Genomic DNA, 18,010 nt, shown 5'->3' on the forward strand with positions numbered 1-18,010 from the left:
ACGTTGTGTTTGGATTGGAGCCGCGTTCGCTTTTCATTGAATCTCTTAAAACGCAGAACGAGTCGCCGCTGTTAGTCGTGGATGGCTTAGTGAGCAGGCTGCAAACCCCCGGTCACGTTCTGCTGCTTGTGTGATGGGAGCCATTGAGCACAGGGCTTGTGGTTAATGTCCAAATCCAAACCCCAAGATTTTAGGAGGAGGAGTTTGCTTGCGGCTTAAACAAGAGGAGAGGCACAGCTTTCCATTCTGATGTGGGCACGAGACGAGGATTCGCAGGCAGTTAGCGACGCTGCAGCAGGCGGTTATTACGGAGTCACTTGTAGAAACGGGTGCTGGCGCTGACTCGCTAGGCTGCACCGTGCCTGCCTGGCACACAGTTCTCCAGAAGATCTTTCAGGACATGTCGCTAAATGTGGCGCGGCCATTGTTCTGGAACGTGTCCGGGAGCAGGGTGACCGTGCGGCGTTGTGCTTGTGAGTGTTCAGGTTATAAAAGCGACCTCGAGAGTCATAAAAAGCTTTGGGGCGGCCACCTGTATAACATTCCCTGGCTGCAAAGGGGTAAATTGTTGGCACTGATGTGCTCTGAACGGAGTCCAATACAGAACTGATCAGGTCAGTCAAATATGGCGGCTTTAAAGGTCCTCTTCCATAGGCTCAGACCTGGACGTGACATCATCCAAGGGTCCGGGACCGGAAGTGACGTCATCGGGGCCAGGAGGAATTTCCCGTGAACGGTCGGCAGGAAAGTGAGAACAAAGGTCCGCGCACTCCGCCACCCTCTGGTCTGGCGTGGAATTACTCTCGTTTAGACCCTTTAGCTGCCTTTCATGCACACGTGTGTGACGGCGGGTACGTGAATTACTCGAAGACGAGATCTGAATGCTAGGGAGTGCCTCGGCTAAGGTCGGAGTGTTTGGGGTGTATCTTAGCTGTGTGGGTCACAGACGAGCCCTGAACGTTAGGGGGTATCTTGGCCCACCAGATATGAATGCGCGGGGCTATCTCAGATGAGATGGGACTTGGCGCCGTCGTTTCACATTAGGGAGGTGAGCGGGGAGGCCGTTGGGCTCAGAGTCTTTGGTCAATCTGGTACCATTGGGGTTGGTTGACCCTGAAAACATGTCATAGCACCAGAGATGTTTCTCCTAATGTTGGGGTGAATGTGAAGGGTGCTGAAGCCTTGAGACCCTTTTTGACTGTTGTTCCATTTTATTTTGTAGCAACTACACAGCAGCTAAAGGAAGAGCTACTGGAAGGCGACGACTTTACCTTCTTGCAAGGCGTCTCTGATCAGGAGAGCAATGGTTCAGGCAGCTACTACATTAAACAAGAACCATAAGACAGCTAAAGGACTTTTGACAAAGCAAAAGCCTTAATTTCACCTGTGGTGGTGAGCACTTTGTTTGTTTGTTTGTTTGTTTTGTTCTTCATTTTTGAACTGTCTTCAGTTAGACACACCTGTTGATTGCAAAAAGAGATTTGAATTATTGTGAGAAACAAACGAAACGTTCTGCTTGATCTGAAATTGAATATTTTGCAGGAAATGTTTTGTCGACAATTTGCCAGATGGACTTGTTCATTGTACTTGAAAAATGTCAGTCTAAGTCGTTAAGAGAGCCGTCTCCATTGACCATCAGCGTACATGAACCGATGACGGAGGTGACCTCGTAGGTGGAACTGTTTGCAAATGACACTATGCTGCACACTGGCTTTGGATCAATGGCACAAACACACACACACACACACACACACACTCACTCGCACACTCACTCTCGGTGTCTCTCCTGATGCTCACGTATGCCGGCGAACTCTCCACCTCTTCAGAGACTCGCCTTTCTTTACCAGATGTAGATCTGCTAGGTCTTTTTGTGAAGAAGGACAATTTAATGTGAATTTTTTTACATAAATTATAAATGAACATTGTAGCTAAGATAAGAAATTATAAATGCAAAGTGTAGATAACCGATCTTTACTGAAATATATTACACTTATCCAAAAAAGAATTATTTGTATGGTTTCGCGCAATACTGAATCCACAAAGATTTATCGTATTCAAAGTCTTTATACCACATTTCTCGATGTTTTTTCTTGTTTTTTGTTTTTTTCTTTTCAGTAAATCTTAACCTATGAAATTCTCAGGAAGTCATTTTTATTTTTGTTGAAGATATACAGATACAGATATAGAATTTGAGCCTGCATCCTACTGCTTTGCGAGGTGTGCCAGTATTCACGGTTATGCATAGCACATCCGAAGTCAAGAAAATATCAAAAGTTATTTAAGAGTGTTGACTACAAAAGTATTATAAAGAGAAGCGTTTTATATTTTCAGAATAAGTGTGATTTATTACAGTGCAGGAGGAGGTGCCGGCGTGAAGGACTGTTAGAACAAAGCGACAGAGTACGGTGACGCGACACGGGAATCGATTTAAAACCAGCAATTCTGTTTTGGGGCATCCGAGCCTTTGGGGGGTCTCTGTGGGGTCGTAGCTCGTTTGTTTGCTTGTTTGTTTGTTTGTTATTTTGCGTTTTAAAGGACAGAAGATGGAGGCCTGGCAGTCGAGGCTCCTTCTGCGTGTCCGGCACCACACTATTGGGGAGAGGAGGCTCGCAAACCCGCGGCGTACGGAACAGGAAGAGTTTTTCTATTTCAACGTGTATGCTTTTGCATTTTTCTTTTATTTTTAGAAGGAAGAGCAATAAATACATATAAATATATACATATATAGATATATATAGATATACTTTTTTAAAGAGAAGAGCTGTTGAGTGGACAGACCAGTTTTTGCTCCGATGATCTTACACATTCAGCCGTTGTCTTGCTGTTTCGATGTTCCTTTAATGTTGAATACGACTTTTTCTATTTGATGTTTCCTTAACTGAAAGCGATGGTGTCATTTTCTTTTCTTTTCTTTTCATTTTTTTTGGTGTTTGTTTGGCTTTTGTTGTGTTTTTTTTTTTTTGTTCTCTTGCCCATTTCTACCTGACGGTGGACGGCTGAAGGGCGCAGCTTCTGTTTTCCTGTCCGTGTCCGTTTTTCTGCTTTCCTTTCTCGTTCCTCTCCCTCCCCGCGCGACACTTCTTTGACATTTGTTTGGTTTGAGAAGAAGATCCAATTAAACGTTAACACTATTTTGCTGAACCAAATGTTGTAAATAAAGAAAAAGGAAAACAGAAGAGAAGAGAGACCAAGCAGCTTGAACGAGCCCACTGTCCAGGAGGCCGATTTCGCTTGTTTTTTGGATACTAACACGGGTTCTTGCTTATTTTTCTTATGTGGAATCCCCTCTGCCCTCAGTCTTTGTATTATGGTGCTATATATTTGATATACTGATGATCCTTTATAACTGGGGAATTACTTTGAGAAACTGTGATATGGGGAAATGGACGTTTTCTTCCATACTCTTGTATTTTGAATACAAACCTTCTAGCGGTCCTTTGTTTAAAAAAGAAAAAGAAAAAAAAAAAAACAAAAACACACACATACAGAAGTTAAAAATGTAAAAAAAATTTGGGGTGGGGGGTGCGTGCCGAGGCGCTTGTACTTTTTTTTGTCACCATGGTACTGTGTACAGGGGGAAGTACGATGTATAGGGTTTCTACATTCTTTTCTGTAACCATTTTGATATTCGCACAGACGGTGCACAGACACACCCTGTCTCCGCTCCTTTTTAACTGGCATTGTAGTTTGTGCAGTGAATGATGGGAATCCTTCCTCGAGTGTACAGAAACAAGTGAAAAAGCTTTTGGTTTTTTGGTTTTTTAAATTGCAAAAAAATAATTTCAGCATGGGCGTGGAAAAGCATTAAACTGTTAACTGTGTACATGAGAAATTCTGTTTTTTTGGTTTTTCTTTTGTTTTTGTTTTTTTTTTACGGTGAATAAGTCAATTAAACAAATGAAGTCTTGACTACACTCGTCTGCTCTCTTCATTTCTTCCAGGACTTGACCCGTCGGAGTGCAGTGTCTGCTCACGTGGCGTACTTGACTTACCGCCCGGTTATCACCGACACGCGTATCACGTGAAGAGACCACAATCCACTTTCTTTATGTAGAACCCAAAATCACACAAGGAGACCCTGCCTTTTGATAGCCCCCCAGCCTTGACTCTCTACGATGACAAGGAAAAAAAAAACTTTGGGAAAGTCCGTTCAAAGAGAGACCCCTCACCAGGTAGGCCGTATAAACCCGCGTTTAGGTCGGGACTTGATTTTAACGTATAATTTCCGGTATTTTAAAATGTCGAATGCGGATGACGATATGCTAAGGACGCCAGATGACGATATGCTAAGGACGCCAGCCTTCTAAGGAAGCATAGTCGGCTCTGTCCTCTTCATGCAATAGAAATATTACAAGTACAGCAGGAAATGACATCCCATAATACGATTTGGAGCCATCAAGCTGCCTCCCCCCTATTGGCCAATCACTTCTCACGCGTGTCACTGCGATTGTCAGACACACTTCCTGCAATCTCGGCTCCAAGTGGGGTCGGAAGTAAAAGACAAAGAGTAGAAGACAATGTAGAACGTCATAAAGAATTCAAACACGTCGGCGCGGTAAACACATGAGAGCAGGTTAGAGATGATGGGAGTACGAAAATTCAAAAGTCTCCAAAAACATGAGAGCAAAGATCGCAAACAAGCGGAAATTATTACTCGGTGAAATAACGGAACAGCGAAAATGATTGAATATATTGTTCGGATTTCAACTTCGTGTTGCCATCAGGTAATGAAAAGTCGTGTTTCTTCCCAATAAGGAGGCGTAACCGTGAGAGTTAAAAGATTGGTGGTTTGGTGAAAGTGAAATCCCGCGAGACGAGACTTTATGCAAAGAAAAGCCCCGCCCACATCAAAAACATGTACCACCACGCCCACGGCTCAATGATCTCTCATTGGTGTGAATGCTATTGTCAGACACAAGAAAGAAACGATATTCACTCACGGGCAGATAAACGTTGCGGTGTCACGATGGAATTCCAAACGTGGAATGAAAATTCAGTGCGATAGACGAGAAGGTGAAAACGAAAAGAGATCGACTACGTGGACATCGGTGATATGACAGAGGTGTGTCGATATTGTTTGGCTTTAAACTGTAAGTCGGAGACTCGTAGATCGTCTGATTCGTGTGGCCATCGGGGTAAAGTCGTGTTTCTTCCTCATGAAGAGGCGTATCCGTGAGCAGCGGGCAAGGCCCCCCAAGTTACTTCTGTCCACCCAGTTAATCAGCAGCTCTAGTCAGGGTGTGCTAAACTGAAGTGGTGAGTCGTCAGGACTCCTCAATGCCACTCCTGATTGGTGCTTAGCGGGGCGCAGCCCTTCACCCAAATGAATGAATGAATGAAGATGTCACGTTTACAGCACTGGAGTCGAAGGGCCTTTGACGTTTGTGCCGTTTATGTGCGCCGAAAATGAGACAAACGCGAGGAGCCCCGTCTGGTCGCCGGTAGGCGTATTCTGAGGCCGTGCTGCAGCCTTCTGTCGAGATCTCTAAGGAGCACTCCGGCCGGGCGCCACGGCCTCCGAGTACAACACGGCACACAAACACTCGACCAATTTGGAGAAAGCAAAGCTGAACTTTCGTCTCCGTCGGTTGTACCAAATAAAAAGATCTCACCTGGTCGAGCAAAAGTCCCGCCGTTGGGAGCAAAACAAAGCGCTAAGTGGCGACTACGCTTGCTGTGCTCTCATTGTCGTCACACACACGCCACTCAGAGTCACACTGGCGAGGGACGCCGATTTATTGATTGATTTTTTTAGTGGGGATTCCAGGGATGCCCCCAGCTTTGGTCCACTCGCAGAGACACAAAGCCAACGAGCAATGAGAACCACAATCCCACCGCAGCGCCCCTCACGGCGATTATACAGAAAACACAACAAAGCACCCAGTAAAGCAGAGGTGACGTGAAGATAATCCTGAAATGGGCACAACGGGTCGATGGTCCAGCAGCGCCCCTTTACCTCACTGGATGGCCATAAATCCTCCGACAGACGACCGAGGACAGAAACGAGAAGGCACAGGAACACCAACCACAAACCACTCTTACTGGCACCCGGGTTAGAAAAAAAAGTGCCAGTTTGCTGAAGACGTGTCACGTGGCACTGAAAAAATGAGAAACGTCTGAAAAGCAAAAGGCCTCATCGAGAAATCCTAAATGTTTATCGCTTGTGCCACGATTGTCAGAAGTGAACGTGAACCAGTGGAACTGCAGTGGGTTTCCCATTTAAATCAGACCTCGTTAAGATGAGCGCAGCGTAGAGGACGTTTCCAGCTGAAATCAACGACTTGCCAACTAACTGGCATACAGAGGCAGATCTCCTTAGCCAGCCGTCATCATGGCACACACAAACGAGCGAGAAGTGTGCTGCCCTTCATAACTCGGGGAATGGCTACAAATAAACAGCCACTCGCCTGGAGATGCCCACTTCTACAATTAGGGTGCGATAATAAAGTGGACATCAACGGAAACTGGAAGGAGGACCCCCACGTGTGGTGAGCAGGAGCGTAAGAGGAACTGCAAGGAAAAGTCACCTCCAGGCTCATCAAGTCTCCAGAACCCCATCAGACATGGGCATCTCCATGGCAACAGATTACCTGGAAGGTGTGCCAGAAAGAAGCCTTTTCTGCCAGTTCTTCACAAACGCAGGTGCCTGGAGTTGGTAAAACGGGACGACGACTTTGACTGGAATTCTGTTCTAAGGTCTGATGAAACAAAACCTGAGCTTTTTTTGGCCACACAAACGCAAAGTAGGTCTGACGTAAAAAGGACGGCGGCTGTGATGGAAAGCTGCGAGATACGGTGGAGGCTCTGTGATGCCCAGAAACATTGTGAGGGTACGTGGCAGCATGGATTCCATGAGTTACCAGGAGATTTGAAATCAAAACCTGGCAGCCTCCGCTCCGCCAGGAAACTAAAACTGGGGTGGCATGGGACCTTCCAGCAGGATAATAAACCGAAACCCAGCGATGGGCAACTGGCACACAAAATCAAGTTCTGCCAGGGCCATCTCAGTCTACGGACCTGAACCCCACTGAAAACCAGTGGAGCGGGCAGAGGACCCCTGGGATGATCTGGAGAGGTTAGGGAAAGAAGAAGAATGGGGGGCTCAGATGCCAGCCTCCGTGTCCTCCAACCTTATAAAAGGTTACAAGAGAAGACTCTGTGCTGTCATATTGGCAATGGATTCAATGCCAGGGTGCTAACATTTGTGGCACTAGTGTTGTTGTTACAAATATTCATTTCTTTTTTTTCTTTGAATTTGTTTCAATTGAATGTCCGATGTTTTTCATTTTTTCAGTGCCACATGATGAGTCTTCAGCAAACTGGCACTTTTTTTTTCCCCCCTAACCCTTCTAATTTTTACCAGGGGTGCCCATAATAGTAGAGGGCACTTTAGTTATTCTTTGGTCTCACCACCTCCTTTTGAATGCCACGCTGGCCACCTTGAACCTGGCAGAAGACCAATCAGAACCACTGCAGGGAGTTGTAGTTTCAAGCCCCCGTAGCACTGCCACACACACACGGGCACACAGGTCGTTGGTCTTAAAATATCAAGAATGACAGATGGGCGACTTTCTGAATCCACTGGACATTTAGGGGGTAGAGACAGGGGTCTCACCACCCCACCATACCCGTCTTCTATCAAGAACTATGGATGACAAGATGGCAGCAGCAAAGAGCATCGTCGTCATCATCAACCACCTGGAGATCTCCAAATCTACCAAGAACAGAAGCAAAGCAACACAAATGGGGCAAACCCACCCAGGATGAGTGGCAGCTCACCATGCTAGGAGTCAAGACCCTCCAATATGAGGAATATCCAGGTGGGTGGTCTCAGGATACAAATGTCACTGAAAAGTTGGCCAAAGGCTACAAAAGAAAAGGCCCGTTTGGCATTCAGCAGATGGTGTGGCACTACACGGTCGCCATTTCTGTCCTGTGCAGGGTGACATCCTTAAAGGCCACCACTTTAGATGGCATTGAGGGGCACCGTCTTTACAGGACTGTGCTGGGTTTGTTATCAAGAATCAGCAGTAATGGCAGCCCCTACTGGGCGACAATGGGGCATCCCCACCCAAGTAAAACTGGCACTGTCTGAAGGTTTTAAAAATCGGTGGAGATGTGCAGTTTCATTTACCAGCCAGTACCAGCGGGCACAGCTCCTTCACATGCCCATTTACTTTCACTTGGATGATCTTTGAAGTTTGACTTTCCAAACAGATTATAAAGTGGGTCACGTTCACCCCAGCCGGCCCTGTGTTTCCTGATCCACACGAGACGCCATCTTTGAGGTTCTGTTGTAAAGCGTGTTGAATGTTTCACTGCCATGCGGGTCACTTTGTACTGGAAGGCTCGCCATGTAACGGTGCGGGTTGTGCCAATGCTATCTATAGCAAAGTCCACAAGAAATAGCCGCTCAAGCTTCTTACCAGTAATCTCTCCACCTTCACTGTCCTGCCAAAGATCACAGAGTCCTCGTGTGAACCTCTAAGTGTGCCCGCCCGCCCGCTTCTATCCCAATTACGCGGAGCGCAGCCTAAAGTGCCAAGGAGGGGCGTATGGCAGGACCTGATGATGCGTCTCTCCCGACTCCGTTAGTCATTCCTTACCTGCAACTACAAACTTTAGTCAGACACCCCGCTGCCACATCCTGCTTAGTTTGGTCTGCCACCACCCAGATGGCACTGCTTCACCTTTGAACAGCCCCCCTCAAAAGCTGCACACACCGGGTACCCAGAAGAATAATAATACTTCAGCTTTATTGCAAAGTGCTTCATTGATTGATCCATCCATTGATTAACCATTAAAAACCAGACGCTCTTCTGTTCCCCGGGTTGACATCTTTTGGAATGATGGCGGGCGTCACTCGTAGATCCAGGCTGTGGCACAGCTCTTGTACTCCACCAGTTCTTCAGGTTTAAACCACAAGCCGATCTCCTTCTTGGCACTTTCCACAGAGTCGCTGCCGTGGATGATGTTCCTGCGGGACACAGCAATGGAATCGTTAAAAACGCCACAGGGCTCGGACAGGACAGCCGTGAAGTCAAAGGTCAGGGTTCTGAATGAAAACCCAATCAGGCCGGGGGGGCGCAGGTTGGTAAATTTCACTTAAGGTCGCCCACCCTCAACGTCCCCGACTTCAGAAAACCAAAGAACGGCGAGTTCTGCAATGGGATTGGCGCTCAGACGGCAGGACTAAGGCAAGCGTGGCTAAAATATTTCAACTTGTGTTTTACTTCCTCGTACACAAAGGATTAGGAAAAATTCAAATCATCGGCCAGAGACTCGCCGTCGAGATTTTGATAAATCTTCACAGTTTAGACCTCAGACTCCAAACATGACTAGAATCCTGTACGTCCGCCTGTCTGTCTGTCTGTGCTCTGCCAAATTCTACGAGGGTGTCGTGCCACGCTAGCCGTTATGAACATAGTGACAAGTCAAGCGAAGCGGCGCCTCCCACTGGCTCACTAAAGAGATTCCAAGATGGCAGCTTGGGAGGCGACTCGGCCCTTCAGGCGAGATGGAAGGTCGGGTACAAAGCGCACGTTTCCACCACCGTTTGGCTTCTTTCTGCTAACCTGAAGAGCTGCGTCACCTTCTATTCAAGCCGCTGCACAGTGCGACTTCAGCTTTACTTTTATGATAATCGTTCTTTATTATACACAACATATAAAAGCAGTCATCGTCCTCTGGTTTGCTGCTCGAATATCCAACGCCACACCCGAGTATTCGAGAGTCACAGGGACAGTCCTGCCCGAAAAGGCCCGCACTCCTGGTACTTCAGTCAGTGACGTCGCTGGTCTATCGGTGGCTAAGCGAGTTTCTCGAGTGACCGAGTCGCTTTCTTGGAGCTTCATGCTGCCCCTCGCACTGCCAGCCAGCCAGACGTTTTCTTTTCGTTTCTTCAGCGCACGACTGCTCTGCACTTATAGGCCGGATTTCCTGAAAGGCCAAGCCAATTTCTAGATGGCGCTGCCACATTTCAGCCACCTGGGGAGTGGAGTCGCAGCAGCGGGCCATTCAACCCAATGGAAGGACAAACGACAGACCCTCATCATCATCCTCCTCAATCGCAGACCTGGAGGGCCGCAGGTTTTAGTAACACTGCTGCTTCACTTTAGTGGTCTCGCTCGTTAAGATTTCGGGCCTAAACAGCCGTATTCTTGGTTTTTAATGACCGTGCAGAGGACTAAAGAGAGCAGCCATTCCTCCACTTCCACTGCTGTGTGTTCATCAGGCACGACTGGGCTCAATGAAATACTTGGAAGGAAAGCGAAGGCCCCAGAATTCCTCCTCCACTTTAGCCTTCAAATCATTTGGATGAGAAAAGGGAAGAAAATCGAAGATACGAGAGAGCGGACATGGCAGAGTTAAAGCCATGAAATTAAATGACCTGCAGCCACTGCAGCCCTCCAGACAGGATGGCATGAGAGCGGGGGGGTCCGCGTACACCTGTATGCATTCAGCATGTCGTATCGGGCTTACTAATCTGCTTCAGGGCACAAATGCCAACAGAACAGGAACGCCTCAAGTGACCCAGCATGGCAAAGTGAGCTTAAAACCAGAAAAGGTTCAGTTACTGCCAAGGATTGGCTTCTAATTAAGAAACATGGCTGGTCCAAACTCAGCCCACCAGGACCCCAAATTCAGCTTTGCAGATTTAAAAATATTCCCATAAATCCTCACTGACCTGCCAACTTGGATGCAGAAATCCCCACGGATGGTACCAGGCTTTGAGTCTGCTGGATTGGTCTCGCCCAACATGACTCTGCCAGTCTTGACTACATTCAGGCCTTCCCATACCTATGAAGTGAAGAAAGCACAAAGTATGAAGCTTGTGCCCACGTGCAGGCAACCTAACTGGCATTTAAAATGAATGAATCAATCAAGCCATTGAAATGACCATTGCCAGAACGGGCCCGGAGTGCATGTACTTGACCAGGCCGCTGTAGAAGGGTCGCTCTCGCAGGTCGATGTAGTGCTCCTTCAGCAGGTCTTCAGAGGCCTGGGGGTTACAAGAGAACAGCAGTTTGTGGGCAGGCAGGATGAGAAGTCCTTTAACACGCACTGAACTGGTCACCATCAGGCAGACGGGCGGGCGGGCTGGTCAAGGCTTTGGACTTCAAGCCCCGAGGTTGCGGGTTCACAGCAGGTCACGTCACCCTGCCTTTACTCCGATTGGGAAGACAAACAAAATGGAACCGACGGCACCTCAAATGGCACGAGTCACCTCGGACGAGGAGGAGGTCGGCTTCACTGCAGCCTCCGTGCCAGCTAGCTGGAGTACAGACAGAACCTCCGCCAGTCCCGACAATGCAGGCCATTCAAGATGGCCGGCGGCGCGTCCCGAGCCCCCATCACGCTGCACAACTTCCAAACGTCACTTCTGTAATCCTAAGCAAGTCGGGGCCAGCGGATATCGTAACACACCCCAGTGTGCGACCCACGACACTCTAAAGACTCGATGTAAGGGGGCCTCGTGTGTGTGTGTGTGTGTGAAATGAGACCCCCAAAAGCACACTCAGCCAGAGGTACAAGGAGCCCCAAGAAGCCAAAGACCGAACATCAGTCAGTGTATCGGACCACAAAAACCACAAGACTCGCCGGCTGGAGCCGCCATACCTGCAAATTCTCTCAAGACCCAGCTGTGCCGGTTGGCAACTGGCGGTCAAAATGTGGTAACCTGAAACCCTGCCAGGAAGTCACGTAACCCATCATCCTCCGAGATTCCTATTTGTGGAAACCCGACAGCCTTACTTGGAGCGGCTACAGCTGTCCGATCACAGGGATCATCAACTTCAGGCAAGTCTTCGAGTCACACTTGCAGAAAACTGAAAGGTTAACAATCCAAGAAAGTGAACCATGCCCAAGTTTTCCTGGGCACCTGCGCTCTCCCTGCTCTACGCTGAACATCTCTATCCGGACTCAAAGGGCACCTTCTCCAAGACTTGTCCAGAACTGAAAACCAGGAAGCGGCTGAACTTCCCATTTCAGCACTGGAGGCCCTTGAAATGAGGCAGACGCCCAAAATGCCACCCAGCCAGGCAGGCAGGCAGCAATATGCTTTTATGTGCCATGGCAAGTTGCCCCATGACGTTTGAGGCCTCGCGCCTAGAAAGGCTGGATACGCGGTGCCCGTGTAACGTATACACAAAGCAGACTCCACTGTGGTCCTGAGCCCACTAATGGTGCCAAAAGGGAAGCCTCCAGCAGTCAGATGGCCACCTGATGGCCACCCTGTCACCAGAGACTGGAGTTCAGCAGAAGCAGGACAACCGAGAGGGCCAAATCACTGCAACTGCCCCTTCAACCAAACCCGTCTTTCAGTGTCGAGCCCCCAAACTATGGGATTCTTTACTAAAACACATCTCGTCTTCCCCAGTCCGCTGTGTTCTCGTCTCCAGACTGGAAGTCCAAGCCCGACTAGTCCTGCATTTTTAATCCCGTCTTTGGTGACTCGCCGTCTGATTATTTCTGTGAACACACCCAGCGTTTGGGAAAGGCGCTGCCCAGTAAATGTGCACCACACACACCACACACACACACACACATCCCAGCCCATGCCAGCCGCAGTGCCCGCCGCGCGCCCACACCTACGTGCATGAACTTCATGGCCACCAGGCGGAAGCCCTTCTGCTCGAAGCGCTTGATGATCTCGCCCATCAGTCCCCTCTGGACCCCGTCTGGCTTGACCGCGATGAAAGTGCGCTCCTCGGTTCCGGGCATGGCTCTAGAAAAAACAAAAAAATAATAAAAAACCAAAGAAAGGGTGAGTGGAGATGAGAAAGAGAAGGCGCGGAGCCCACGGAACGTTAGAGGGCGGCAGGGCTTCCCCAACGGAGCGTCGCTGCGCAGGACTCGAACTTGAAACGGCGACACCGTCCCCATGTAGGCCGCCCGGCTTTCGGTCCACTGCTCCGCTACATAACGCCGGGGAAAGCGAAGCACCCGGCAGCACCTGTAATTAAGCTAATCGGCGCCTCATTCAATGACAAAGGGGGCTGCGCCATTGGGGCGGGGAATCCCGGCGCTCGAACTGCCGCCGGCCACTCGTCACATTCCGACACGCGAGCGGGAGGGACGCCGGGCTTTTGTTTAAGGCTTTGCGGGTTCTGCACCGTCTTTTCCGGCAGATCGTCTTACATCTCATTAAGGCACGTCGAGGACATTTAAACACGGAAGAACTCGGCAACGTGACGTTAAAAGTACAGCACCACAACTGGCGCCGTGTCAAAAATGGCTTCCCCGGGTACGAACTAACGAGCTCCAGTAGGAGACAATGCATACAACAGTGCTTGGCACACACAAAACACGCACCCACGTCCAGAACGAACTAAATGCGAAGACAAAGAGTTCGTAACGATCAAAAACGAAATGCTTAGGAAACTCTGCGAGGCCCTGCCCGGGGGCCTAACGCCGCGCGCTCGCAATGCCACTTAAAGCCAACGTGAAGTGTCCGAGGGCCCGCCGAGATCTGCCGCCACTCCGCCCCAAAAAACGAATCGAGACGAACGTCTGGTTTTAGTTTGCGGCCGGCCACCAGAGCAGCTCTACAGCCGCATGCACCCGCCATGCCGCGCGCCCCCTTTTAGGGAAGCCTCTATTTTAACGAGGTCCGGCCCTACAGGTTAGCAGCTTGTGTCACATAAACTAAATGGTGAACTTGAAGGAGAGTCACGCTGGACCTCAAGCCACCGGCTTCACTTCGATGGGCTTTCTTGTGCTCCGTGGCACCGCTCAAGTTGAACAATGTGCACCCTATTCGGCTCTTCCTTCAGCGGCATTCCTGCTGACTCAACGGGCACGTCGCCGCTGGAAGCAGTGAGGTAGGATTGTTAAAAGTACACCCCACCGACATGGTGGAATTTACCTGATATTAAAGGAAGCCTTGCAAGACTGGCCAGTGAATCAAAAACTGCCGAACACTTCGGTGTCTGTCAGGCAACAGGAAAGACGGAGCGGGCCGGGGAGGGTTAAATAGACGTGATGGGCGGGCTCGTGACGTCTCACCCGCCATTTGGGCTCCCACGCAGACCGCCTTGAAGAGCCAACATGGCGGCTCAAGACCTCCTCGCATAGCTGCTCAGACTATAGGAAAGCGTGTTTCGGAATTGTGCATTTCAAAGTGATGTAGTATATACGGGAGCGCGTCATTAAAAAATGATTAACAACGAGACGCTTACAGAGAAGCACGACATGACCGCAGCGTTAGCTCACAGCCGCCTAAATACAATTCAGCAGCATCGGGGGGCAAAGCGTAGATGGGGCGCCACTCCATCACAGGCAAGAAAATGAAAGTTGTATTCCAGTTACCCCTAGATGAACGTGTTCACGGTCACGTCTCACGTTACACTTTGTTCTGTCACAGCGCTAGTAGTTGCACTTGCTTTCTTTTAATATTTGTGGGGTGATCATTTCTGTTTGTTCCAGGAACGGGAGAATTTGATGAACGTTTCAATGTCAACTTTTATTTGCTAGAATTGAAAATTAGCAGAAAACAATAAAGTGCCACCAAGAGGAATTCTGTGCTGTGGTTTAGTTATCTGTGTATTGAAATACAAAAATCCAACAGAAGAGGTCGTCGGTGTCGACTTGTTGTCACCTGCATTGCTATAAAGTGTCCAGGTGACACATCTGGCCAGTCAGGTCACACCTGGCATATCACCGGGTGCTCTTCATAGAGTTTGATACGAGACCCCGAGGCGCTGCCCCCAGCTGTGTGGCAGGTGTGAGGCCGAGGGGGCTGGCGGTGTGGACCTGGCCTGGCCCCGCCCCCTTCCTGCTCAGCCACCCCAATGCCAGCGCCTGCCATCTACAGGCCTTCTGAGACGACTCCGCCATTGGAGCACAGGAGGCTTGTGGAGCGCCAGGCCTGCAGTGTGCCAAGGAGCCCGTGTGACCGGGCACCATCCAGGGCAGAACACAGAAGTGGCGCACATCTACAGGTACCAGCAAACTGGACTGGTCAGAAGGGCCAGAGCAGGCTGGACTTGCCGAAGTCGATGTGGGTGAGCGATGAGATTCTGTGCCAGTCTCAGGACTTGTCTGTGTGATGCCCGGAGCAGAACCGCGTCTCACCCACGTGAATATGACTCGTAGCCTACGGCTTACATACTGTCACCTGGATTTAGTTGGTAAATAAAAATGGAGAGAAGCGTCTGGTGTGCCTGAATGGGGGAGCCGTTGGCCCTTTGGTGAATTTTGTATAAAGTTTCATTCTCCTCTCAACCACAAACAACACGATAAGCGTATGAGGAGCACGGCGGCCCGCTGAATTGTGACGATTCCACACACGGCAGCTAATTGAGACGCCTTCACTAACTGAGGACTGAGATTTGAGCACATAAAGTCATTTGTCATCCCTGCCTTTCATCCTGAGTCAGCCTGTTAGTAAGAAGCTGCAGGTCCATTAAGAAGGATTTAGTGAGGATCTGAATATCCAGCGGAACGACTCGGTGGACATCGGAACAAACTACGGACCTGCGGCTCTTTATCTCGTGCCGTTATAGGAATACCGTGTGAATGATTCCCTCATCCCTCTCTCCCATTTTACTGGAAATGACGCTGCAGGGTCCTGGTGGTCCAGTTTGTGAGACCTGAGATGGACCCCTGCATTGTGAGGGGGGCTTCAGTTACGGCCACGTGGCGTGATTACCCGAGGGACCCTCAGTGTGGCCGGACCGGACCAAGGGGAGGCTCATTTCCACAGGGTGGGACTGGGGGGTCCCGAGCTCTTTCATCATGTGGTGGGTGTGTGTGTGCCAGTGCAGGCTCCAGTGCAGACTCCCCAACCTCACCTGACCTGACGTAATCTTTGGGATTCTACAAGAAACGTTAGCCTTTGTTGAATGTCCTCCTTATTTTAGAGAAATTCTTTATTCACAAGTGTAAATAATCTCCAACTAAACCTTCACTGGTGTTTTATTTATCAAAGATTTAAATTAAACTCTAAGTCATTAAAATATATGGAAAGGAAATCAGGGGAAAAAATGGCTAAATGTTATTAATCATTTTAAATTATATGAAGAGACCTCTTAATTCTTTCTTTTCTTATTTCTCTTTTTTATGTGCTCGGTTTTAATTACAAAATTGTTTAAATTGGAGAATTATTTTTTGCTGCATTCTTGTGTATATGTTTTGTTGCATTATGTATTTAATATATGTATTGTACTTTTGAAATGCATAAAAAAAAGTTAACCAAAACGGAAACAACTCTGACGCGTGATGTTTGCTCCGGAAGTAAATGCCGTTTCGTCGCGAGCCTTTTCTTTTTTTTTTGCTCGTTTTTTTTTAATAATCCGCGTCATCACATCGATTACATCGCCAGCCCACGGTGCCTGTTACCACCTAAGCCGTTTCGTGGGCGTTACTGACAATCCCCTCAACGTAAACGTCAAAGGTGAAAGGTCGGAGGTGAATGGTGGACCCACGTGCTTCCACACGAATCCGCGCCCGTTCAGTTTCACGGTGTGTTTTACTCGCGAGTTCGTGCGGCTCTGATGTTTGCTGTAGCCGACATTAACAGAAAGACGACGAGCATTGTGAACATTCGTGGAAAATCTCAGTTAAAGCGCGTTTAGAACAGAATCTCGCCGGCGCAATGGAGGGCTTGCAGTCAGCGGCGAAGTCGAAGAGAGGAGTAGCCCAGAAAAGAGGCGAGCAGGCCGCGGATCGGGAAGCCAAGGTGCGCCGCCGACACATCAAGGCGCTCGGGGAGAAGGACGAGAGCGAGCGGTACCTGGAAGGGCTGGTGTTCGGGGCCGAAGACGAACTCATCGGAAGACTGTGCGGAGCCGACAAGGTGAGTGAGCCTCGCCGCCTCCGTCCCCTGCTGTCCGGCGGTCCGTGAAACTCGACTAGCGAGCAGAGCAGAGCAGAGCGCAGCGGCAGCCGTCAACACAACTGGACGTTTAACTCGTTAGCGCAGTCTGAAGAAAGCGGCGGTAAAGGCTTTGGACCCCGAAGTTGTTCGTATTACTGCCACTGTGTGCCAATCAGCAAGTCGCTTCACCTGCCTGGGACCTGTTGGCCCTCTCAGATATTGTAAGTCGCTTTGGACACGTAAATGTAAGTAAGGCCAGCGAGTGACGTTTACGATAAGCGGCCGAGAGAGTTTGTGTAGAGGTGGGCGGAAAATCCGGCGGACCTGCCAAGAAAAGACTCGCAGTAGTTGTGTCTTTGGCTGTAAAGGTTGCTTTGCTTTTCACGTCAGGTTATCTGCCATGAAGTGTGTGGTGCCGCGTCTCCTCAGAACAGTCGATAACGGCAGTAGTAATCTGTCTGTGTCTGTGTGGGGGGCGTAAAGATGAAGTCTGACGGCACTGGCATTATATTCAAGGGGGCACCACAGAGGTCCGGGTCCCTGGCAAGGCTTCACATCGGGCCGACCGGCGCAGTAACACTGAAGAGGCGCCGATGATGATGATGATGCTGATGAGTTTCAGTTCCGGGCCGTCCATCTGCTCCTGAATGCTCGACACCTTTTAGCGGTGCTTGTAGAAGTCATTTGATTTGTTCCAAAGGGAAATGTAGCTTTTATGGAAAGGCTGAGACAAGAGAGGAACTGAGATCTATATACGCTATATGATTAGTAATTTATATGAATTAGTTTTAGATTATACGCTGTGTTGTTAGAAGTTAGAATAGTTATTATTATTCGATTACACACCATATCGCCAAAAGTATCGGGACGCCAGCCTTTACACCCACATGAGCTTTAATGACATCCCATTCTTAATACGGAGGCTGTACTATGGAGGTGGCCCACCCTTTGCAGCTCTAACAGCTCCAGTTCTTCTGGGAAGGCTTTCCACAAGGTGTAGGAGTGTGTTGATGGGAATTTGGGATCAGGAGATCTCTTGGTAGGTCAGGCATTCATGTCGGCTTGCAGTCTCCACTCCAATTCATCCCAAAGGTGTCCGTTCTGTCAGGTTGAGACCAGGGCTCTGTGCAGCCACACCAGACTCGCTCCTCTGTTTCTTTGCAGACCTTGCTTTGTGCCCAGACTGGTGTG

At 49.1% G+C, this 18,010-nt stretch overlaps 3 protein-coding genes across 3 annotated transcripts in view; 2 read left to right on the forward strand and 1 right to left on the reverse strand.

Annotated features, from left to right (window-relative positions):
• The window catches only part of mbtd1 (mbt domain containing 1), a 41,099-nt gene extending 37,462 nt beyond the window's left edge, over positions 1–3,637 (forward strand). Inside the window, exon 15 of the mRNA XM_039739331.1 lies at positions 1,223–3,637. Within this exon, the coding sequence (XP_039595265.1) occupies positions 1,223–1,341 (119 nt within the window). The 3' untranslated portion in view covers positions 1,342–3,637. The remainder of the gene's footprint in view (positions 1–1,222) is intronic.
• A 5,099-nt stretch (positions 3,638–8,736) lies between these two features.
• Positions 8,737–13,999, reverse strand: LOC120517171 (nucleoside diphosphate kinase A 2). The gene is made up of 5 exons (XM_039739333.1): positions 13,868–13,999; positions 12,595–12,727; positions 10,901–11,002; positions 10,688–10,800; positions 8,737–8,977 (listed from the first exon to the last, which is right to left on the reverse strand). Exons 2-5 carry the CDS (start codon positions 12,721–12,723, stop codon positions 8,860–8,862), a joined length of 462 nt encoding a protein of 153 aa, XP_039595267.1. The 5' UTR covers positions 12,724–12,727; positions 13,868–13,999; the 3' UTR covers positions 8,737–8,859.
• A 2,405-nt stretch (positions 14,000–16,404) lies between these two features.
• utp18 (UTP18 small subunit processome component) overlaps positions 16,405–18,010 on the forward strand; it is a 30,629-nt gene continuing 29,023 nt past the window's right edge. Inside the window, exon 1 of the mRNA XM_039739332.1 lies at positions 16,405–16,798. Coding sequence (XP_039595266.1) covers positions 16,598–16,798 — 201 coding nt within the window. The 5' untranslated portion in view covers positions 16,405–16,597. The remainder of the gene's footprint in view (positions 16,799–18,010) is intronic.

This window comes from Polypterus senegalus, chromosome 17 (genome assembly GCF_016835505.1).
Source record: "Polypterus senegalus isolate Bchr_013 chromosome 17, ASM1683550v1, whole genome shotgun sequence".
Lineage (NCBI taxonomy): Eukaryota > Metazoa > Chordata > Cladistia > Polypteriformes > Polypteridae > Polypterus > Polypterus senegalus.

What these genes read in the sequence shown, in the direction of transcription:
- LOC120517171 (XM_039739333.1), bottom strand. Translation starts at nt 12,723, where the DNA reads ATGCCCGGAACCGAGGAGCGCACTTTCATCGCGGTCAAGCCAGACGGG. An exon ending in CCGGGCCCGTTCTGGCAATG is followed by an intron (nt 10,801 to 10,900) that starts GTCATTTCAATG and finishes TTCACTTCATAG; the next exon opens with GTATGGGAAGGCCTGAATGT. An exon ending in TTCTGCATCCAAGTTGGCAG is followed by an intron (nt 8,978 to 10,687) that starts GTCAGTGAGGAT and finishes TGTGTCCCGCAG; the next exon opens with GAACATCATCCACGGCAGCG.